This window comes from Oncorhynchus keta, chromosome 1, assembly GCF_023373465.1.
Source record: "Oncorhynchus keta strain PuntledgeMale-10-30-2019 chromosome 1, Oket_V2, whole genome shotgun sequence".
Lineage (NCBI taxonomy): Eukaryota > Metazoa > Chordata > Actinopteri > Salmoniformes > Salmonidae > Oncorhynchus > Oncorhynchus keta.
In genome coordinates this window covers 35,652,157-35,674,034 of record NC_068421.1, presented here as the reverse complement: position 1 = coordinate 35,674,034, position 21,878 = coordinate 35,652,157, and the positions used below count along the sequence as shown (strand labels likewise).

At 43.3% G+C, this 21,878-nt stretch overlaps 1 protein-coding gene across 1 annotated transcript in view; it reads left to right on the top strand.

Annotated features, from left to right (window-relative positions):
• The window catches only part of LOC118396234 (ubiquitin-associated and SH3 domain-containing protein B-like), a 37,327-nt gene that overhangs the window by 5,415 nt on the left and 10,034 nt on the right, over positions 1–21,878 (top strand). The window contains exons 2-10 of the mRNA XM_052523003.1: positions 13,034–13,087; positions 13,725–13,911; positions 14,483–14,681; positions 15,624–15,793; positions 16,117–16,325; positions 16,575–16,722; positions 20,996–21,119; positions 21,306–21,428; positions 21,547–21,639. Of these exons, the coding sequence (XP_052378963.1) occupies positions 13,034–13,087; positions 13,725–13,911; positions 14,483–14,681; positions 15,624–15,793; positions 16,117–16,325; positions 16,575–16,722; positions 20,996–21,119; positions 21,306–21,428; positions 21,547–21,639 (1,307 nt within the window). The remainder of the gene's footprint in view (positions 1–13,033; positions 13,088–13,724; positions 13,912–14,482; positions 14,682–15,623; positions 15,794–16,116; positions 16,326–16,574; positions 16,723–20,995; positions 21,120–21,305; positions 21,429–21,546; positions 21,640–21,878) is intronic.

The following is a 21,878-nucleotide window of genomic DNA, read 5'->3' as shown; positions in this document are numbered from 1 at the left end:
GGGAAAAGCCCTCTCTCATTTCACTTCAATGTCTGTTTGGTGTTAGTTCCTTTTGATTTGGTTGATAGTAAATGATGCACTCAACATACAACACAAGAATAGAGGGTATAAAACAATGACCAGAGGGTATGAAACAATGACCAGAGGGTATAGAACAATGACCAGAGGGTATGAAACAATGCCCAGAGGGTATAGAACAATGACCAGAGGGTATAGAACAATGACCAGAGGGTATGAAACAATGACCAGAGGGTATAGAACAATGACCAGAGGGTATGAAACAATGACCAGAGGGTATAGAACAATGACCAGAGGGTATGAAACAATGACCAAAGGGTATGAAACAATGACCAGAGGGTATAGAACAATGACCAGAGGGTATGAAATAGAACAATGACCAGAGGGTATAGAACAATGACCAGAGGGTATGAAACAATGACCAGAGGGTATAGAACAATGACCAGAGGGTATGAAACAATGACCAGAGGGTATAGAACAATGACCAGAGGGTATGAAACAATGACCAAAGGGTATAGAACAATGACCAGAGGGTATAGAACAATGACCAGAGGGTATGAAACAATGACCAGAGGGTATAGAACAATGACCAGAGGGTATGAAACAATGACCAGAGGGTATAGAACAATGACCAGAGGGTATGAAACAATGACCAGAGGGTATAGAACAATGACCAGAGGGTATGAAACAATGACCAAAGGGTATAGAACAATGACCAGAGGGTATAGAACAATGACCAGAGGGTATGAAACAATGACCAGAGGGTATAGAACAATGACCAGAGGGTATGAAACAATGACCAGAGGGTATAGAACAATGACCAGAGGGTATGAAACAATGACCAGAGGGTATAGAACAATGACCAGAGGGTATGAAACAATGACCAGAGGGTATAGAACAATGACCAGAGGGTATAGAACAATGACCAGAGGGTATGAAACAATGACCAGAGGGTATAGAACAATGACCAGAGGGTATAGAACAATGACCAGAGGGTATGAAACAATGACCAGAGGGTATGAAACAATGACCAGAGGGTATAGAACAATGACCAGAGGGTATAGAACAATGACCAGAGGGTATAGAACAATGACCAGAGGGTATAGAACAATGACCAGAGGGTATAGAACAATGACCAGAGGGTATGAAACAATGACCAGAGGGTTTAGAACAATGACCAGAGGGTATAGAACAATGACCAGAGGGTATGAAACAATGACCAGAGGGTATAGAACAATGACCAGAGGGTATAGAACAATGACCAGAGGGTATAGAACAATGACCAGAGGGTATGAAACAATGACCAGAGGGTATAGAACAATGACCAGAGGGTATGAAACAATGACCAGAGGGTATAGAACAATGACCAGAGGGTATGAAACAATGACCAGAGGGTATGAAACAATGACCAGAGGGTATAGAACAATGACCAGAGGGTATGAAACAATGACCAGAGGGTATAGAACAATGACCAGAGGGTATGAAACAATGACCAGATACCCTATTTTCTGCCACTGACTGACATCTTTATCCCAGTCTACAAACAAATCACTCTTTTGGTTTGCATTTACATCAAGGGCTCAAAACAATAGAGCCTCGGAGATGCTATTGTCAACTGCTGCCCTTGAGGTTTGTCGTTTCTCCCTCTGTGTCTGCTATGACTAACTAAAACAGTGTTAATTAATTGGAACAGGGGACAGAGTTGAGCCCTGGTATCGTTTTGATTTTTGATTTGATTTATTAGGATCCCCATTAGCCGACACCAATGGCGACAGCTAGTCTGGAATGGCACATGATTCTTCTAAAGGCCTCCCTCACAGATATATTTAGTAAGACATAACCTATACAGTGTCTTTATAACAATACATTTACTCTATATCTATATTCTGTATGTACTGTATGTCTTATCATGTTCTGATGATTATATTTACTCCAAGGAAAAGCTGGAAAAGAGTAGGTGTATAATATCTCATTATTCTGCACGTGACTCTTTTCCAGGGATGTTCACCACACATATCCTGTGTAGTAGTAAATGCGGCTTTCAGCAATTAGCTGCGCTCACCGCCTAATCCAAAATTGCAATGCACCGCAGCTTCCAGGGATATTTCTGGCACATACGATTTGGTTTAGCGCAGGCAAACACTGCTTTTGAGATCTCTGAACATTGCAGCGTGGTGGCAGTTCAAGTAACACAGTATGCTACGAATGCTGTCTCAGCACAGTTCCCCCTGTTTCTAAGCAGTTTAGTTTATACTTTTTTTTAAATAACTCTCCACACCTCTGTAATGTTCTGAGTATTTGCCGGGGAGGTTTGTGGAAAATGGTGTAAATATGCTGGTCCCTATGTGCTGTTCCCGCCTTGCCTTCTGCTGTGATGATGAGGGGGACTTTGTGAGGCTGAGGCAGCAGTAAGCCATATCTGTGGCTGGAAAGTCTGAAGCGTTGGAACATGTGTGGACAACACAGGGGGCTGACACAGTGGAACCTGTCTACTTTCAAGGAGATTGCTGTCGCCGCCTCCCCCCCTTCTTCTGGCAGCAACATTGGATATAGAAAAACACTTTTATTATCCACGATGACAAAAGATGATGGAAATGTTTTTTTGTTGTTTGTTTTTTTCAGGTCATTTTCTCTGTCTTTGAAATTTTGTAAATGAGAGTTCCTTGGATTGCCAGTCGGGTTCACAACTGGAGCCTTCAGGCATTTCATCATACATATTCAAATTCTAAGAGCCGGTGTTAAGTTTACAGGCCAACGCTGCACTGACGCTGCATTTAAGTTAAGAACATATTCTTATTTTCAATGACGGCCTGGGAACAGTGGGTTAACTGCCTGTTCAGGCACAGAACGACAGATTTGTACCTTGTCAGCTCAGGGGTTTGAACTCGCAACCTTCCGGTTACTAGTCCAACGCTCTAACCACTAGGCTACGCTGCCGCCCCACATCACTGTCGCTCTTTATCGGGAGGATCATGCCAGGGTGTGTACATGTCATGTGTTTCCTTCCTAAGAGAGTTACATTACTGAAGATAACCTTCATGTCCCTAATGCCTTTCAAAATGCTGTCTGGAAACTCAGGGCACCAGATAATGTAATCATTGTTCTCCAACATCACACATCAGGACCAGTTAAAGAGGCTATACAGAACATTTGGATAGAAATATTGTCCTGAAATGACCTCAATTGGCCAGGAAGTGGCACACCTCCCCACACCCATGAGCAAAAAATATATTATTTGATTAAAACTAAGAATTAATGTGGTTTCATGAGATAAGAAATGGATTCATATTATATAATGAACCTCAGCCAAGATTGAAGCCAAAATTGAACGTAAACTATTAGCAAACAACTAAAGCTCCATAGTGTATCTTTGCTCTGTCCAGACGCTCAGATACCAAATCATGTCGTCATTGTTGTCTCCAATATGAATCAGTAGGGTCAGTTAAGAAGACTCTTCTTCAAAATCCCATGGGTGACCTGCACAAAGGCATAAGTGTGCCAGTCTGCTCTCCTCAATACTGCCTATTGTCTCTCCAGGCTGACGACTTTGACGAGGCCTGGCCACAGTTGCTGACATACCCGCAGGTGCCCGCCTTGGCATATTTTGGGACTGGCAGCTGTGCTCCTTCTGTCCCCTCTGCTACTAGTACCGTCTCTGCCCCTCTCTCTCAGTCCCCGTGGCCTGCGAGGCAGCTGTTGTTTGCATTAAGGCATACGGGGCTCGTTCAGTGTTGCATCTGTTCAGTGATGCCACCAGCGACAGACCACTTGGAGCTTTGCAGTAGACACATGGGAGACCAAGCACATATACAGTCCAGCCTTTTTGTCCCTTCCCCTCACACAGGCATGAGCAGTAGCAGAGCTAATCCTGCTTGGAAATGTGTGGATGCAATTTGGTCTGTTGGTAATTGCTTTTTTTGCTAGCCATCCTTTTCCCCCCTTTATATATTTGTGTGTGTGTGTGTGTGTGTGTCTGTGTGCGTCTGTGTGTGTGTGTTTAGTTGTGGCCGGGCCATATGTGTCAGTGCTACCTTTGCCAGAACTGCAACAGCCAATCCAAGAGCTAGTGTCCTTCCAGCCTCATGCTTCCAGCCTCATGCTTCCAGCCTCATGCTTCCAGCCTCATTGCTTCCAGCCTCATGCGGCATCCATCCACTGACTGGCGTCACTATGTGAGGGAGCTCCAACTCCTTGCCAGTTCTCTGTAGATTGGGTCCAAATGATCAGAAATGAAATCACAATGGATGCACTTTTATATGACGACGGTGCGTGAATGATGAAATGATTACATCAAAATACATTTGCCTTCATACTGTGTGCCTATGCAACGATATTCTGATGCCCATATGTGAGGCAGCCTACTTTATCATTTTTATGTACACAGTACATGGCTACTCTATGTATGCTGGTAATATTGTTATCCATATTTTATGTCCAGCACACTGTATCCAGCTTTCACCTACCACCCCACTAGCAATGTGAAAAACAAAGGTGTGTACCAACCCAGAGTCAAAAACAACTCACTGGAGAAACAGCAATGTGTTTTATAGCCTAAGTAATGCCATTAGTTACAAAGTTTCTGTGTCCGTAGAATAGGCACTGAACCAGAGGTGGTTTCTAGGCTCTGTGGTAGAGCTGTAATGACAAGGAAAGTGTGCTTGAGGCTTGGTTTGGAAAGCACAAGGTACTTACAGTTGTGGGTCATCTTTTACGGGCTGTGGCTGTGCACACTGTCTTTCTGAACTCGATGGTTCATTTCTGAACTCGATGGTTCCTTCCTTAACCAGCAGTCTCTTCATCTGATTTGTATCAAATAGGCTAGCATTTGAATGTATAACACATGCCATATGTACAGATGCGTTCCTATTTTTATACAGCAGTTCCCTTACTAAGACAATATGCAAGAGTATCTATTTAACACCATAACAGACAATAGAGACATGCAACAGCATTTGATTTAATTCCATGTGTATTAGAGTGGTGTTCTACTGTAGGCCGAGGTGCTCTACTGTAGGCCGAGGTGCTCTACTGTAGGCCGAGGTGTTCTACTGTAGGCCGAGGTGCTCTACTCTAGGCCGAGGTGCTCTACTCTAGGCCGAGGTGCTCTACTCTAGGCCGAGGTGCTCTACTCTAGGCCGAGGTGCTCTACTCTAGGCCGAGGTGCTCTACTCTAGGCCGAGGTGCTCTACTGTAGGCTGAGGTGCTCAGGTGGACTATATTGTCTGTGGGGGAAGGAAAGCTGTGTTTAGTGCTCTAGTTCGTAATAAACAGTTCACTGACTGTTTGATTCTGTTCCCAGGCATACAGAATTAAATGAATATTGCTCATCATACCTGCATAATAAATGTGTTTTCCTTTACACTTGACTAATAATTTAAAAAACTAAAATAGTTCAAGGTGAAAAAAATGCACACGTTTTATGGTTCTGAATATTTCAGTACAATATTGTTTTTACACATAAATGTCAAATTGAGAAGAAAGGCTGAATGGTTGTGTTCCTATATTCATGTGAAGAAGTTCAACAGTAGCCCCTTCTCAATGTTATATATTTGGAATACTACATAGTTAAGCACAATTTTTGTCTGGGTCAAATTGTCTGACCACCGTTGTGTGTACCCCTGTGATTTGTTTTGTGGTCACTGGTTTTGTGGAGACACAAATTGGCACCGACTGCATTAGTAGATATAATGAGGCAAGAGAAACACTTTTGTGAATCGTTTGGCAGTTTATGGATGACAGCTTTGTGAGAAAAACACTGTGGATAAGTGAAGGCCTCCCTCACAAATAATTAGAGCATAATTGTAGCATGGTAGATAATTGCAGTCAGTGTGGTAGAGCACAGTGGGGGAATTTTGTCTGAACAGTAAGTCTTTCATTTACCCCTCGAGTCTTCCTCTAGACATCAATGAAATGCATAATGAGAGGAAAACACAGCAGAGAATTAGTCGTCAGTAAAAGCGTCACTGAATCCAGTGAGAGTCTGCATGTGAGTGAGGGATTACAATATTCTACATTGACACGTTGTTATTAATAATAATGTGTGTGTGTACGTGCCTGCCTGCGGGAATGTGTGTAAGCCACAGTGCAATGATAAGTGTTATTCCAACGTTACAATGCTGTTTAAATTGGTTTCATTTCATTCAAGTCATTAAATTGAGAACCTCTAACTTTCAATTCAAAACACATCTTCTTCACAGCTCCTGTGAGTAGATAAACAAAGACCTCTCTCAAGGTATTATACCACTTCCTTGTGTTTCTGTTTGGCTGTCTGAGTGTAGAGGCAGGCAGACACATAGCGGTTGTAACAATGGACAGGAAAACATGACAAATCTGATTGGTTCTATTAATGTTAGAGGACGGAATTCTCCCCCCATCACAGCACAATACCGGGGGAAACAAAGTCTCCTAGGACAAATACAATCTTCCGTGAACAGAACAGAACAGAACAGAACAGAACAGAGAGAGAGAGAGAGAGAGAGAGAGAGGCAATATTGTCAGCTGTCTTGTGCTTATCAATTGTTCCTTATGATTCAGTCTTTCAACACATGGAAATAAAGTGACTACCCCTGGTTTCCTCAGCTTCATAGTCAATTATTTTTCAGAACCTTTGGACAATATTAGTCATTGTCTCCGTGTGTACTTGTTTTTCTGCCCCATTATGTGGGCCGTCACACATTGTGTTTGTCAGACGGAGTAATGTACATTTCTCTGCAGTGCTGCATAAGGACGTATTAGTTATTTTGTACACCTCAAAAACACGCACGGCGCTCGCGCACACACAGACAAACACGTATACACTCGGCGTACTACACAATTCCGTACACGAGTGAACTGATTGTGGGGGCGTCCTGCTTAGTGCCTTGTCTGTTCCTCTTCCTGTCTGGAGAAGCTCACAGGATCTCTCTCACTTTCATAACGTAGTGGGCGTTAAAACAAAGCGAGTGGTTTTCTCACCTTCAAGAATGTATAGTTTGTATGATACAATCCTTTACAACCACTGAGTGTGATCTTAATAACCTGCAATCCATGTAACACAAGGTGAAACAATCGACTGAAAAGTATGATATGTGTTGTATATTACACTGCATTGTCAGTGGTATATCAATAGATTATGGAATGGTAGATTATCTATCTAGGCTGTAAGCATTTGACTATTAATAATGACAAACTGTTTTCCAATGCACATGCACCGTTTATTGTATTGCAGGGTACTGTATAGTGATAGGGGGAACAATCGATCCAGTTATATATCGAGATATTATTGTTGATGATATATCGTATTGTGTCATTTTGACCATATTATTTTGCCGCTGGTGTGCTGTACCTGCACCAAACTCCAGTATTTATCCTTCATAGCTTGTTTCCCGTCTTCTTCTTTTTTAAAAAGGAGCCAATTTTGTTTTCAGCACTTTTATTTCCGTGACTGATCAAAAAACGTGTTTTCTTATGGCTCTCTCTTGTCCCTCTGCCGCAGGCACACGATGAGCAATATGTTTGAACATCAAATCGCAATAAAATGACAGTAATGAATTGTAATACACATCGATACGTAAGAATCGCTGTACACATGGTATTGGGAGGTCCCAGCACTAGTACTGTGTGTGGGTTTCCATGGGTATAGAAATACACTAGAACAGATCATGATCAGCATGGACTGAGAGAAACTCAATACACTGTAGCAGAGGATGTATTTCTACGCTATTTGAACAGTTATTATTTCACTACTCTTGGCACCCACAACCAAGCCACTAGATGTTTAAGGCTGTCACGAGAGATTTTTGTCTACAGTGCAGTCGAAACGTATTCAGGCCCCTTGACTTGTTCCACATTTTGTTACAGCCTTATTCTAAAATGGATTCCATTGTTGTTTTACTCATCAATCTACACACAATACCCCATAATAACAAAGCGAATACAGGTTTGAGAATTTTTTGTAAAAAATTGTATGAAATATCTAATTTACATAAGTTGTCAGACAATTTACTCAGTACTTTGTTGAAGCACATTTGGCAGTGATTACAGTCTCGAGTCTTCTTGGGTATGATGCTACAAGCTTAACACACCTGTATTTGGGGAGTTTCTCCCATTCTTCTCTGCAGATCCTCTCAAGCTCTGTCAGGTTGGATGGGGAGCGTTGCTGCACAGCTATTTTGAGGTCTCTCCAGAGATGTTTGATCAGGTTCAAGTCCAGGCTCTGGCTGGGACACTCAAGGACATTCAGAGACTTGTTCTGAAGCCACTCCTGCGTTGTCTTAGCTGTGTGTTTAGGGTTGTTGTCCTGTTGGAAGGGGAACCTTTGCCCAAGTCTGAGGTCCTGAGCGCTCTGGAGCAGAATCTTGCTGTACTTTGCTCTGTTAATCTTTCCCTTGATCCTGACTAGTCTCCCTGTCCCTGCTGCTGAAAAACATCCCCACACCATTGGGTTCTTGGTCACCTCCCTGACAAAGGCCCTTATCCCCGAATGCTCAGTTTGGCCGGGCAGCCAGCTCTAGGAAGAGTCTTGGTGGTTCCAAACTTCTTCCATTTAAGAGTGATGGAGGCCACTGTGTTCTTGGGGATCTTCAATGCAGTATATATTTTTGGGACCCTTCCACAGATCTGGGCCTCGTCACAATCCTGTCTCGGAGCTCTACGGGCAATTCCTTCAACCTCATGGCTTGGTTTTTGCTCTGACATGCACTGTCAACTGTGGGACCTTTATATAGACTAGGTGCCTTACCAAATCATGTCCAATCAATTGGATTTACCACAGTTGGACTCAAATAAAGTTGTAGAAATATCTCAAGGATGATCAATGGAAACAGGATGCAGGAGCTCAATTTCAAGTCTCATAGCAAAGGGTCTGAATACTTATGTAAATAAGGTATTTCTATTTTACATGTTTTATACATTTGCAAAAATGTGTCATTATGGGGTATTGTGTGTAGATTTTTGTATCAATTTTAGAATAAGGGTGTAATGTAACAAAATGGGGAAAAGGAGAAGGGGTTTGAATACTTTACGAATGCACTGTATGATCTGAAGAGACTCCTAGAAAATGGTAACTTGGGGTATGGTGAGAAGGCTCTCATGGACGGTCTTCTACATTGATTTCCACCGTACTTTGATCAGTTGCAGACAACATTGTGTGTTTTGAAATGTATATATTTATTTGGTTATTCCTAGATTGGACAAAAATGTAATTAGCTCGCAAAACAGAATGTTGTACAGCATCTGTACTTCATCCGTTCTGGAAGAAACTGGTTCCCACCGGATCCAAACCTCTCGGTTCCCTTGAACCCAAACTCACAGAGCAAAATGTAGTTGATTACAAGTGCACATGGACCTGTGGGATGGTTGATATCATGTGGTTGTAGGACAGATGTGATAGGTTGGGAAACTGCGAAGCAAGACATGGGTGTGTGGGGGTAATAGTGTAAATGAATACCTCACGATGAAGCTCTTCCATGCTACAGACACACAACAGTCTAATAACCCTTCAAATATAATTCAAATACAGTCATTCATTTGAAATCCATTTCTAAATTCATCCCAGCCCTGGTAAAACTACTTTACCGCTCAATAAAAAGTCTATTCTGGGAACTTTATTTATTGTAGTAGCCCTAGGGGGAAATAAAGTTGAATTGAATTCAAATGAATTCAGGGAGCAGAAAAGACAGCAGTTAAGAGTCAGTTTCTACACCATGTTCATACTTGAGGTTTCTCTCATCCTGCTGTGGTGGACAACCACAGCACAGCACAGCACAGCACAGCATAGCACAGCCTTCAGTGTCTCTGCCAACTTCGCCTACGATGTGTTCACATGTGGCCGGGATCTAGCAGTCACGCTGTTTCTCTCTTCATTCCAGCCGTTCCCACTGATTGCAAGGCGTATGATCTTCACCTTTAGATACCGGTGACCTGAGAAAGACCGACCACGTTGTCCTCAGCTGATGTACTTCTGAGGCTTTTCCTGACAGAAGCATATGAAGTGTGGATGGGGGAGCACTGCGATACTCTTAGGGGGTTTCATTTCAGCGCAGCCCATAGACAGCCGGACAGGGAGAAGGCTCTCGTTACCTGTTTCAGGAGGTCTGTGCAGTTCACAGAGGATCTCTAGAACAGAGAGCAAGCCACAAGTCAAAAGCAGCTGGCTGTTTTATCCATTGCGGTCGGAACTATTCTGAGCTGAATGTAGCTGAAGTCATACAACTGTGTCTTTTGTATGTATGATTGGGTTGTGCACCTAAACATATTCAGTTAGAGTGATGAGATCGCTACACCTCTCTGATTCACACTTGGTACATAGGCCACATTTAGCTCCAACTCTTGGACAGGGCTTGTCATATACACAGATGTAGCAGGGGCGGTGTGGAAACAGACACAAAAATATATATATTTGTTTATTTATTTATGCTTTGGCCACAAATACAAGTACAGGATAAGTCAACAAAATGATTGGTGTAAGAGTTAACAGAATACAGAGATTTCCTCTGGACAGTTACTTTAAAGAAGTACAAGTAGTAAACGATCCCACTTGAGTGGGAATTCTGCTGATAGGCAAGATGAATATAACAATGGCAGATATTGAGGATGAAGAGAAGGAGGAACGAGCGACCAGGGACTGTGTGGGATCCTCAGCGGAAGCACAGCTATGGTTTATTGACTCAAGTTTCTGTTTACAGATTACATCTGAACAATCTCCCTTTTCAGCTGCGACGTCGTTCTTCCAGATGACCTGGCACCTGGGGGTTCCCTAGGGGCTTCTGGTGGGGAAAGTGTGATACGAGAGAAGAAGGCAACACATCTCTGGGGCACTCTACCTCTATTGCGTGGAGTATGATGAAATATTGAAGATACACATGCACACATTGAGTTTGTTGTTCCTATGCATTTGCTCTCCGATACCCTTTTGACCTGTGTGCGGGTACAGAAGTCAGCTGAACTGAAGCAATATTGTGCCATTTGGTGCCAGACCACTTTTTAGTGCCCTGTCCAAACCAGACCCAGATCAGAGCCCTGAGACGCTCTGCATCCCTCCCGTTAGTCCCGTTAGTCCCGTTAGTCAGAAATGTACATAAACATTTACATTGGAGAGGGTCTCTGCACCACCTGGTCTCACTACTAGTGTCCACCAGGTCTCACTACTAGTGTCCACCAGGTCTCACTACTAGTGTCCACCAGGTCTCACTACTAGTGTCCACCTGGTCTCACTACTAGTGTCCACCTGGTCTCACTACTAGTGTCCACCAGGTCTCACTACTAGTGTCCACCTGGTCTCACTACTAGTGTCCACCTGGTCTCACTACTAGTGTCCACCTGGTCTCACTACTAGTGTCCACCTGGTCTCACTACTAGTGTCCACCAGGTCTCACTACTAGTGTCCACCAGGTCTCACTACTAGTGTCCACCAGGTCTCACTACTAGTGTCCACCAGGTCTCGGAACTAGGTCCTCTCTTGTTCTCCACCACTGCGGGTGCCATGGAGATTATAGTCCCCAGAGTGGAAAATTGCATTAGCAATTTCCACTCCCCCCCCCTTCCCTTGAGTAGTCTCTAATTAAATTCTGAGGGTCTAATAAGAATAATTGAATCAGCATGCTCCCTCCACTGCTTGTTAACCAGGCCTCCAGGTGCTGCCGGATTTAGGAAGCTGTCTCACAACGCAGTAGTAGAGGTAGTCATTTTGTCACATACTGTGCAGTCTGCCATTTTGGGGAGTGACTGAGCACGTGTGTCTATTTTCGTAGATGAATTGATTTTGACATTTGAAATGTCTGAGTGGAAATTATGTGACGTGGGTTGTTCATTTCACACCTCTGTGTTTCAGTCACACTCATACAATATTGAGTAAATCTCCTCCACTCTTTCTTATTAAAACGGTATGATTAGCTTAGCATAACTGTCCACTATATCAGACTGAACTGTTTAGGCCGTCATTGGAAATAAGAATTTGTTCTTAACTAACTTACCTAGTTAAAAATAGAAAATAAATATAATAATAATGGCTGAGCTACTCCTGCTAAACCGTACTCCCCATGACTAAAGATACAGCCACCAGGACTGTTGTGAGTCCACTGACTGCGGCCCTGACGGACAGCGCCGATGACCTGGAAGAGGCAGCGGATACCGTCTCTGAGTACATCCGTTTCTGTGAGGATCTCGTTATTCCCAAAAAGGAAGGCAACATCTTCCCCAGTAATAAATCGTGGGTAACTCAGGAATTAAAAGAGCTTCTCAACCCAAAAAAGTGAGTGTTTAAATCAGGTGGCAGTAACAAGGACAGGACAAATATTCAGAGGCAACTCAAAAGCAAAATGAAAGAGTGCAAGGCAGAACAAAAAAAAAATAGAAAACCTTTTCAAGGACAAGGACATGGTTCTGACGGCGTCAGGAACAGGGCACTTCAGACACGTGCAGACCAGCTCACATTACCGTTCTAGAAGTTGTTCCAGCTGTCACTGAACAGTGGGATAATTCCAGACTCATGGAAGAAGTGACTGATTTTCCCAATACCTAAAAGCAACAGGCCAAACCAATTGGCACACCGCGCCTCCAGGGGTGTTGATGATGCGTTACTGGACATGCTGAACAATATCGACCAACATTTCGAAGAATGCATTTCGTGAACTCTACCTCAGTATTGCTTATTACCACTGTGTGAATTGTGTCTCCCAAATGGCGCCCTTTTCCCTACATTGTGCGCTACTTTTGATGGGTTCCAATAGGCAATAGTGTGCCATTTGGGATGTAGCTTTTGTCACTTATTTGAGACAAATAGGGAACAGAGATGGTCAAATAGGGAACAGAGATGGTCAACTCTGACTTTGTCCCTCTCGGTATGGCTATAAAGAGAAGTGAGATTCACCATATGTAGGCTTTATATGCCTTCACCATAAAACATCTCATTAAATATTTTAGTAACAATGTTACAATATACCATAAGTGGATGCAAATAAGGAGACTGCATACAAGCATTGGAAATAAAACCTTCAAAGGGAAGCATTGTAGCCATCACTGTTTTCCATCTTTGCAGATTGAAGGCACTAGTATCAACAGGAGGCAGGAATGTACAGGCAGCATGTGACTGGTGAGTTCTAACACACACATACATACTCCCAGAGATGACCCATGTTGAACTGTGATGTTATGGTAAGTGTGATGCTGCCCTCTGCTGTACTGCGTATGTGTGTACTCTTACTATTTAGCCAGGTGTGAATGACTATAATTCTTTCAAGGCTCACTGCAGTCAAAAACTAGATGTTCCTGTGTTTTATATATATTTCCACACTATGAGGTTGAAATGATACTGTGAAATTGTGAAAGTTATGATAATGCCCTTTTAGTGTACGAGCTTTTTGAAAAGACGGCCTGAAATGTCTGCTTGTTTTGGTAGGATGGAGTTTTGGCCTGCCTGGTGACTTCCCCAGGTGGTAAATCTGTTAATAGACCAATAAGAAAGAGAGTTCCAAACCTTCCCCTACCAAATCAGACCACTCCCAGACAGTCCTAGCTAAATCCTTTCTTGGCTCTTTCCTAAGAAGCAATTTTTTGCTTTACTTTTGACAATTTTAATTGAAAACAATCACAGTAAGGTACTTAATTGTTACCCAGAAATGATTTTATATTGAGATAAAAACAGCTACATTGGAGCCCACCCACCCCCACCCATCTTCTACCTCAGTCATTGTTAAGCCTCCTCTTCCTCTTCTCCTGCTCTTCCTCAGGCTGTTCTCCCATGTGGATGACCCCTTCCTGGATGACCCGTTGCCCAGAGAGTATGTCCTGTACCTGCGCCCCAGCGGACCCCTGCAGAATCAGCTCCATCACTTCTGGCAGCAATCCCGAGTCTCCTGCGGAAAGAACAAGGCCCACAACATCTTCCCCCACATCACACTCTGCCAGTTCTTCATGGTGAGCCCAGGGCCTCACGGTCATACATCAACACATGGATGCTCCTCTAATTCAGCTCACCATGAAGTATTATGATTATGTTACTTAACATTGACGTATGACTCTTTATTTTTATTTATAACATTTTAATTGAACCTACACTCACAAAGGTGTTCTTTGCCTGTCCCAATAGGAGAACCCTTTAAAAAACACTAATTGGTTCCAAGTAGAACCCTCTGTTAAAAGGGTTCTACACAGAACCCAAAATAGTTCTAACTGTAACCAAAAAAGTTTCTACCTGTAACTGAAAAGGGTTCTCCTATGGGGACCCTTTTGTAACCCTTTTTTCTAAGTGTGTATTTATCCAGGAAGTCCCATTGAGGTCAAGAGACTGTATCATCTGTCTAGTACGGGCCAGTTTCTCAGACACAGATGAATCCTAGTCCCGGACTAAAACGTGCTTTTAATGGCAATTCTCAATTGAGCAGACTTCTAAGTCCAGGACTAGACTGTCTATGTTTGGAGAACTGGCACTATTGTTGATGTAAGACTAAGTGTTTGTGTGGTACTCAGACTCTACCCTGACCCCCAGTGTGCAGACAACAAGGTGGACGCCCTGTTGGAGGCCCTGCAGGCCACGGTGGACCAATGGAGGGGTCGTTTCCCTAGCCCCCTGCCCCTGGAGCTCTACACCTCCTTCAACTTCATAGGCCTCTTTGTTGAGGAGCAGATCGCAGAGGTCCTCAAGCAGTTTGCTGCTGACTTTGCTTCCGAGGCTGCCAGAAAAGCTGGTAGGGACTCTCTCTGCCTGTGACACCTGGACACACACCCAATCTCCAGAATGCATGCACTCAGCTCTCCAGAATATTCTCCGCTGTCTCCTGCCAATTGTTGCACATTCATTGTTTCATTGTGTGAATTGTTGGCCCTTTGATCGTTTATTTTTTATCAATCAACATTACATATGTAACCAGTGGGCCTGGTGAATGTAGCATTAATCTCCTTCATTTGGTTACAGACATTTCTGTTCTGTTGGTTTATTTCATAACCATCATTTAGGAGTTTTGTCAATTTTTTCATTGACTTTTGTTTGGTGTGCTCCATGTGAACAATGAGCATGTGTGTGGTTTCTCTGGTCTGATAACGTTGAGGGCGAGCACACACGCCTGAGCACGCAACCTGCTGAGTTGATACAATGTTGCACTTCACTAAGGATAGCTCAAGACAGATAGAAAGTGAGGCAGATAGGTGGAGTAGAGATTTTCTACTGTTTTTATTTGTTGCCTTTAGGCTTATGTATTTTACTTAGTTGAAAGTGGAAGGTATGGCATTTCTGCGTGCCTTCCATGGCACGCAGAAATGGTAGGATAAATTGTAAGCTTCCCCAAAATAAAAAACTCATGAGCTGCCTACAATCTTAGAAAAAAGGGTTCCAAAAGAGGTGAACCCTTTTTGGTTCCTGGTAGAACCCTTTTGAGTTCCATGTTAGGACCCTCTGTGGAAAGGCTTCTACATTGAACCCAGATGGGGTTCTACCTGGAACCAAAAAAGGGTTATTCAAAGGGTTCTCCTATAGGGACAGCCTTCAGTACCCTTTTGGGTACCTTTTTTTCTAAGAGTGTACGGTCTTGATCATAACACCCATTAAGAAAATGTGTGTGCGCGCAAGCACACAGGTGACTTTCTTCATATTATTTACCTTTATTCACTCGTTCCTCCTCTCTCTGTCTCAGATGTCCATTTAGAGCCCCATAAGAAGCAGCTCCATGTGACGTTAGCCTACCACTTCCCCACCAGTCACCTGACCTCCCTGGAAAAGCTGGCTAAGGGAATCGAGGTGAAGCTAGGCTGTGATTGGCTGGCTGTCCTTTTTTCCCGGGACATACGGTTTGCCAATCATGAGGTAATAATAACCACCTTGTTTTCTGACGCAAACCCTGTCCACCTTCATTTCACATCCGATACTACTCTTGTACTTTCTACTAATCAATACCATGACATGGACCTTGTACATTTTACAATACAAGCTCATGAGGCATGTATAATAAGTTATATTCTTCAAGAATGGGAATATACAGTATAATTAATTTAGAAACGGCTGTAAATATCAGAGTGACCCTTTACAGGCTTGCTCATTTACACCTATAGCCTTGCATTGTACTGTATTCTGGTGCTAGATACGGCATGGGTGTTCTCAAGCTGTGTCCTTCCTTCCCTCTGTTGCAGACGCTGCGCGTGATGTATCCCTACGCCCCTCAGAATGAGGACGAGCTGGAGCTGGTCCCGGGCGACTTTGTCTTCATGTCTCCCTTGGAGCAGAACAACACTAGCGAGGGCTGGGTCTACGGGTCCTCCCTGGCCACGGGGCTGTCCGGCCTATTGCCTGAGAACTACGTCAGCCGGGCAGACGAGTGTGACACCTGGGTCTTCCACGGGTGAGCCCTCAGAATGTGCTGTGCCAGTTTGAGAATGTATTATTTTCACCAGCTTCTTACTTACAGCTCTCGGTCCACAACATGGGGGCTGGGGTCAATTCCATTTCAATTCATTCAATCCCGAAGGAACTGTAGAAGAGCGTGGAGAGTTCTGCTCAGTAGTCAGTAGTGATGAATGAGTAGTAGTGAGTATGTGTGTCCTCTAACCTGTCCTCTACTCTTGTCCTCTGTGTCCTCTACCCTGTGCAGATCACACTCCTTCTTCAGTTGCTCCGCCCCCTCGGACAAAGTGAGCAGGGAAAGGGGCCTATTCGATGGCCTGCTGGACAGCCGTCTCCTCGACAACACAAGCCCTGGGGACACACCCACCTTGAGCCTCATCTGTCATCCCATGCAGGTACTGGACAGAAAGAAGTCTCTTTAACTGAACCATACATTTGTGATTTTTAGGGCCAGGAGCTTTTCCTGACCAGGATAACTAGTGCCTAGCATTTAATCTTGAAAAAGGATTATTCTTATTCTTGAAGAATGACTTCAATTCAGGGTTGGATTAAAATTAAAACGAATCATGAAAAAACTATTTTAGTAAACTGAAATAAAATAATGAACAAACTAAAACTACATGGAAAATATTATCTTTGACTCCAAAACGAACTCAAATATAATAAAAACAATCATGAATTATGTTCAGTTTTAGTTTGTACGTTTTTTTTCTCACAATACATTTTTTAATAAAAAACAAATATAAAACGACAAAACTATAATACCCTTGCTTCAATAGCAAAGCTGTTTTTCTGGTGTAAATCAAATCAAATGTATTTATATTGCCCTTCGTACATCAACTGATATCACAAAGTGCTGTACAGAAACCCAGCCTAAAACCCCAAACAGCAAGCAATGCAGGTGTTGAAGCACGGTGGCTCTGAAAAACTCCCTAGAAAGGCCAAAACCTAGGAAGAAACCTAGAGAGGAACCAGGCTATGAGGGGTGGCCAGTACTCTTCTGGCTGTGCTGGGTGGAGATTATAACAGAACATGGCCAAGATGTTCAAATGTTCATAAATGACCAGCATGGTCAAATAATAGGTCTGGGACAGGTAGCATGCCCGGTTAACAGGTCAGGATTCCATAGGCACAGGCAGAACAGTTGAAACTGGAGCAGCAGCACGGCCAGGTGGACTGGGGACAGCAAGGAGTCATTATGCCAGGTAGTCCTGAGGCATGGTCCTAGGGCTCAGGTCCTCCGAAAGAGAGAATTAGAGAGAGCATACTTAAATTCACACAGGACACCAGATAAGACAGGAGAAGTACTCCAGATATAACAAACTGACCCTAGCCCCCGACACATAAACTACTGCAGCATAAATACTGGAGGCTGAGACAGGAGGGGTCAGGAGACACTGTGGCCCCATCCGATGATACCCCTGGACAGGGCCAAACAGGAAGGATATAACCCCACCCACTTTGCCAAAGCACAGCCCCCACAGCCCCTCAACCACCAACTTACCATCCTGAGACAAGGCTCCGCCACGGCACTACCGTGGGGGGGTCGCCAACCCAGACAGGAAGATCACATCAGTGACTCAACCCACTCAAGTGACGCACCCCTCCTAGGGACGGCATGAAAGAGCACCAGTAAGCCAGTGTCTCAGCCCCTGTAATAGGGTTAGAGGCAGAGAATCCCAGTGGAAAGAGGGGAACCGGCCAGGCAGAGACAGTAAGAGCGGTTCGTTGCTCCAGAGCCTTTCCGTTCACCTTCACACTCCTGGGCCAGACTACACTCAATCATATGACCCACTGAGGAGATGAGTCTTCAATAAAGACTTAAAGGTTGAGACCGTGTTTGCATCTCTCACATGGGTAGGCAGACCATTCCATAAAAATGTAGCTCTATAGGAGAAAGCCCTGCCTCCAGCTGTTTGCTTTGAAATTCTAGGGACAATTAGGAGGCCTGCGTCTTGTGACCGTAGCGTACATGAAGGTATGTACAGCAGGACCAAATCAGAGAGATAGGTAGGAGCAAGCCCATGTAATGCTTTGTAGGTTAGCAGTAAAACCTTGAAATCAGCCCTTGCCTTGACAGGAAGCAAGTGTAGGTAGGTAGGCTAGCACTGGAGTAATGTGATACATTTTTTTGGTTCTAGTAAGGATTCTAGCATCCGTATTTAGCACTAACTGAAGTTTATTTAGTGCTTTGTCTGGGTAGCTGGAAGGTAGAGCATTGCAGTAGTCTAACCTAGAAGTAACAAAAGCATGGATTACTTTTTCTGCATCATTTTTGGACAGAAAGTTTCTGATTTTTGCAACGTTACGTAGATGGAAAAAAGCTGTCCTTGAAACAGTCTTGATATGTTCGTCAAAAGAGAGAGATCAGGGTTCAGAGTAACGCCAAGGTCCTTCACAGTTTTATTTGAGACGACTGTACAACCATTAAGATTAATTGTCAGATTCAACAGAAGATCTCTTTGTTTCTTGGGACCTAGAACAAGCATCTCTGTTTTGTCTGAGTTTAAAAGTAGAAAGTTTGCAGCCATCCACTTCCTTATGTCTGAAACAGAGGCTTGTAGCGAGGGCAATTTTGGGGCTTCACCATGTTTCATTGAAATGTACAGCTGTGTATCATCCGCATAGCAGTGAAAGTTAACATTATGTTTTCGAATGACATCCCCAAGAGGTAAAATATATAGTGAAAACAATAGGAGGAACACAGAAATTTACAGCTGATTTGTCAGAGGACAAACCATTCACAGAGACAAACTGATATCTTTCGGACAGATAAGATCTAAACCAGGCCAGAACTTGTCCATGTAGACCAATTTGCGTTTCCAATCTCTCCAAAAGAATGTGGTGATCGATGGTATCAAAAGCAGCACTAAGGTCTAGGAGCACGAGGACAGATGCAGAGCATCGGTCTGATGCCATTAAAAGGTCATTTACCACCTTCACAAGTGCAGTCTCAGTGCTATGATGGGGTCTAAAACCAGACTGAAGCATTTTGTATACATTGTTTATCTTCAGGAAGGCAGTGAGTTGCTGCAACAGCCTTTTCTAAAAATTTTGAGAGATTCGATATAGGCCGATAGTTTTTTATATTTTCTGGGTCAAGGTTTGGCTTTTTCAAGAGAGACTTTATTACTGCCACTTTTAGTATGTTTGGTACACATCCGGTGGATAGAGAGCCGTTTATTATGTTCAACATAGGAGGGCCAAGCACAGAAAGCAGCTCTTTCAGTAGTTTAGTTGGAATAGGGTCCAGTATGCAGCTTGAAGGTTTAGAGGCCATGATTATTTTCATCATTGTGTCAAGAGATACAGTACTAAAAAACTTGAGTGTCTCTCTTGATCCTAGGTCCTGGCAGAGTTGTGCAGACTCAGGACAACTGAGCTTTGAAGGAATACGCAGATTTAAAGAGGAGTCCGTAATTTGCTTTCTAATAATCATGATATTTTCCTTGAAAGAAGTTCATGAATTTATTACTGCTCAAGTGAAAGCCAACTTCACTTGGGGAATGCTGCTTTTTAGTTAGCTTTGCGACAGTATCAAAAAGACATTTCAGATTGTTCTTATTTTCCTCAATTAAGTTGGAAAAATAGGATGATCGAGCAGCAGTAAGGGCTCTTTGATACTGCACGGTACTGTCTTTCCAAGCTCGTCGGAAGACTTCCAGTTTGGTGTGGCGCCATTTCCGTTCCAATTTTCTGGAAGCTTGCTTCAGAGCTCTGGTATTTTCTGTATACCAGGGAGCTAGTTTCTTATGAGAAATGTTTTTAGTTTTTAGGGGTGCAACTGCATCTAGGGTATTAGGCAAGGTTAAATTGAGTTCCTCAGTTAGGTGGTTAACTGATTTTTGTCCTCTGACGTCCTTGGGTAGGCAGAGGGAGTCTGGGAGGGCATCAAGGAATCTTTGTGTACTGATCAATTCTCGAAAATGTTGGGAAATGTTATGGATTTGAGTCCTGTCGTGGAAATTTCCTCTATTTACCAAATCATGGGAGCAAACCACACACAAACGTCAGAGTTAGTTATAAAAGTCCATCTTTAATTATATGAGCTCTATCAAAATCCTGTGACTCTCAGATAAATTCAGTGTCTCCCAGTGAATTCTCTGAGAGCCCCCTTACAATGCAACTGAGTTCCTTTAATAGCAAAGACACACATAGTCAGACAGCATAGACATAATTCATCGTTCAGCTTTGTCTCCTTTCCCAAACCCCAGAACCATAAACCAAATCCTCCATATCAACAGGCATATATCAAATTGTCATTTAGATACAACCCACTCTAAATACACACTCCTGGACAAACTCACGGAGAGGAGGATGAGGCTATAGGTTCAAGATAGAAACAACATTAGAGGGAGCATAGAATGATTCCAGACACTGCAACCCTCCTTTTTGATGTCCCAAAATGGGAAAGGTAGGGAGATAAATTTCAGATATTCATCATTGTTTACACATGATGCCACTTTGACCTCTCCCCTCTCAGTGGCCCATGTAACTTAGTTTTGACATAGAACAGATAACTGCAACCTCACCACAGTATTATACAAATATACCATTCTGATGAGAAGTAACTTACACACATTTGATGAATATTAAACATCTTACAAATGTTACCAACAAATTCTGATCCTTCCACGACAGTCCCCAATTCACTGTATTGTTTCTTAGGTGCTTCGGGTCAGCAGCAATCACTCTCGGCTGCCCAAGCGGACCCTGTTTGTCTGCCGGCACGGTGAGCGGATGGATGTGGTGTTTGGGAAACACTGGCTTTCACTGTGCTCTGATTCCAAAGGTGAGCAGAGTCAGAACAATGGTACTGGAGGTGCAATCCTAAAAGCAAGTGTGCTTTCAAAGGAGTCATACATTTTGAGTTTGGATGAATCTGATGTTTTTGATAGGATAGATAAAAGAGCAGTATTGTTTGTAGGTTTTAAAACCGTAACAGCAGTGTGCTGGGTTATGGTGTTCTGTTCTACAGGTAGATATGTGCGCACTAACCTGAACATGCCAGTCAGCCTGCCCATGTGGAGTGGAGGACACAGAGATTACAACATGGACACCCCCATCACTGTGTTTGGTTCCACACAAGCACGAATAGTGGGTATGTGGTTGTCAACACATAGTAGTAGGCTATGTTATCTGCCCAATTCCATATCTCATGTTTCATTTCAGCGTGATAACAATCTATTCCCATGTCTATTTGTCTGTCTGTGTTGCAGGCGACGCGTTGTTGGAGAGCAACACAGTGATAGACTTTGTGTACTGTTCGCCCTCTCTGCGCTGTGTCCAGACTGCTCAGAACATCCTCAAAGGTAACCAGCCTGTAGCTACTTGCCACTACAAATCCTATTTAGGATTTTTTTTGAAACATCCATAATCCTCTCTAACATTTGATGAAGACTTAAAAGGGGCCATGTGCAGTTGCTATATCCATTTTGGGGCTGAGGTTGGAGTGTTGTGGCGTCTGTTCTTGCAGCGACACGGTCATTTGTGCTCGTCTCTTCCTGTTTTTGTTTTTCTGTTTAAAGTGTTTTAAAGTTGCGAAGTACTG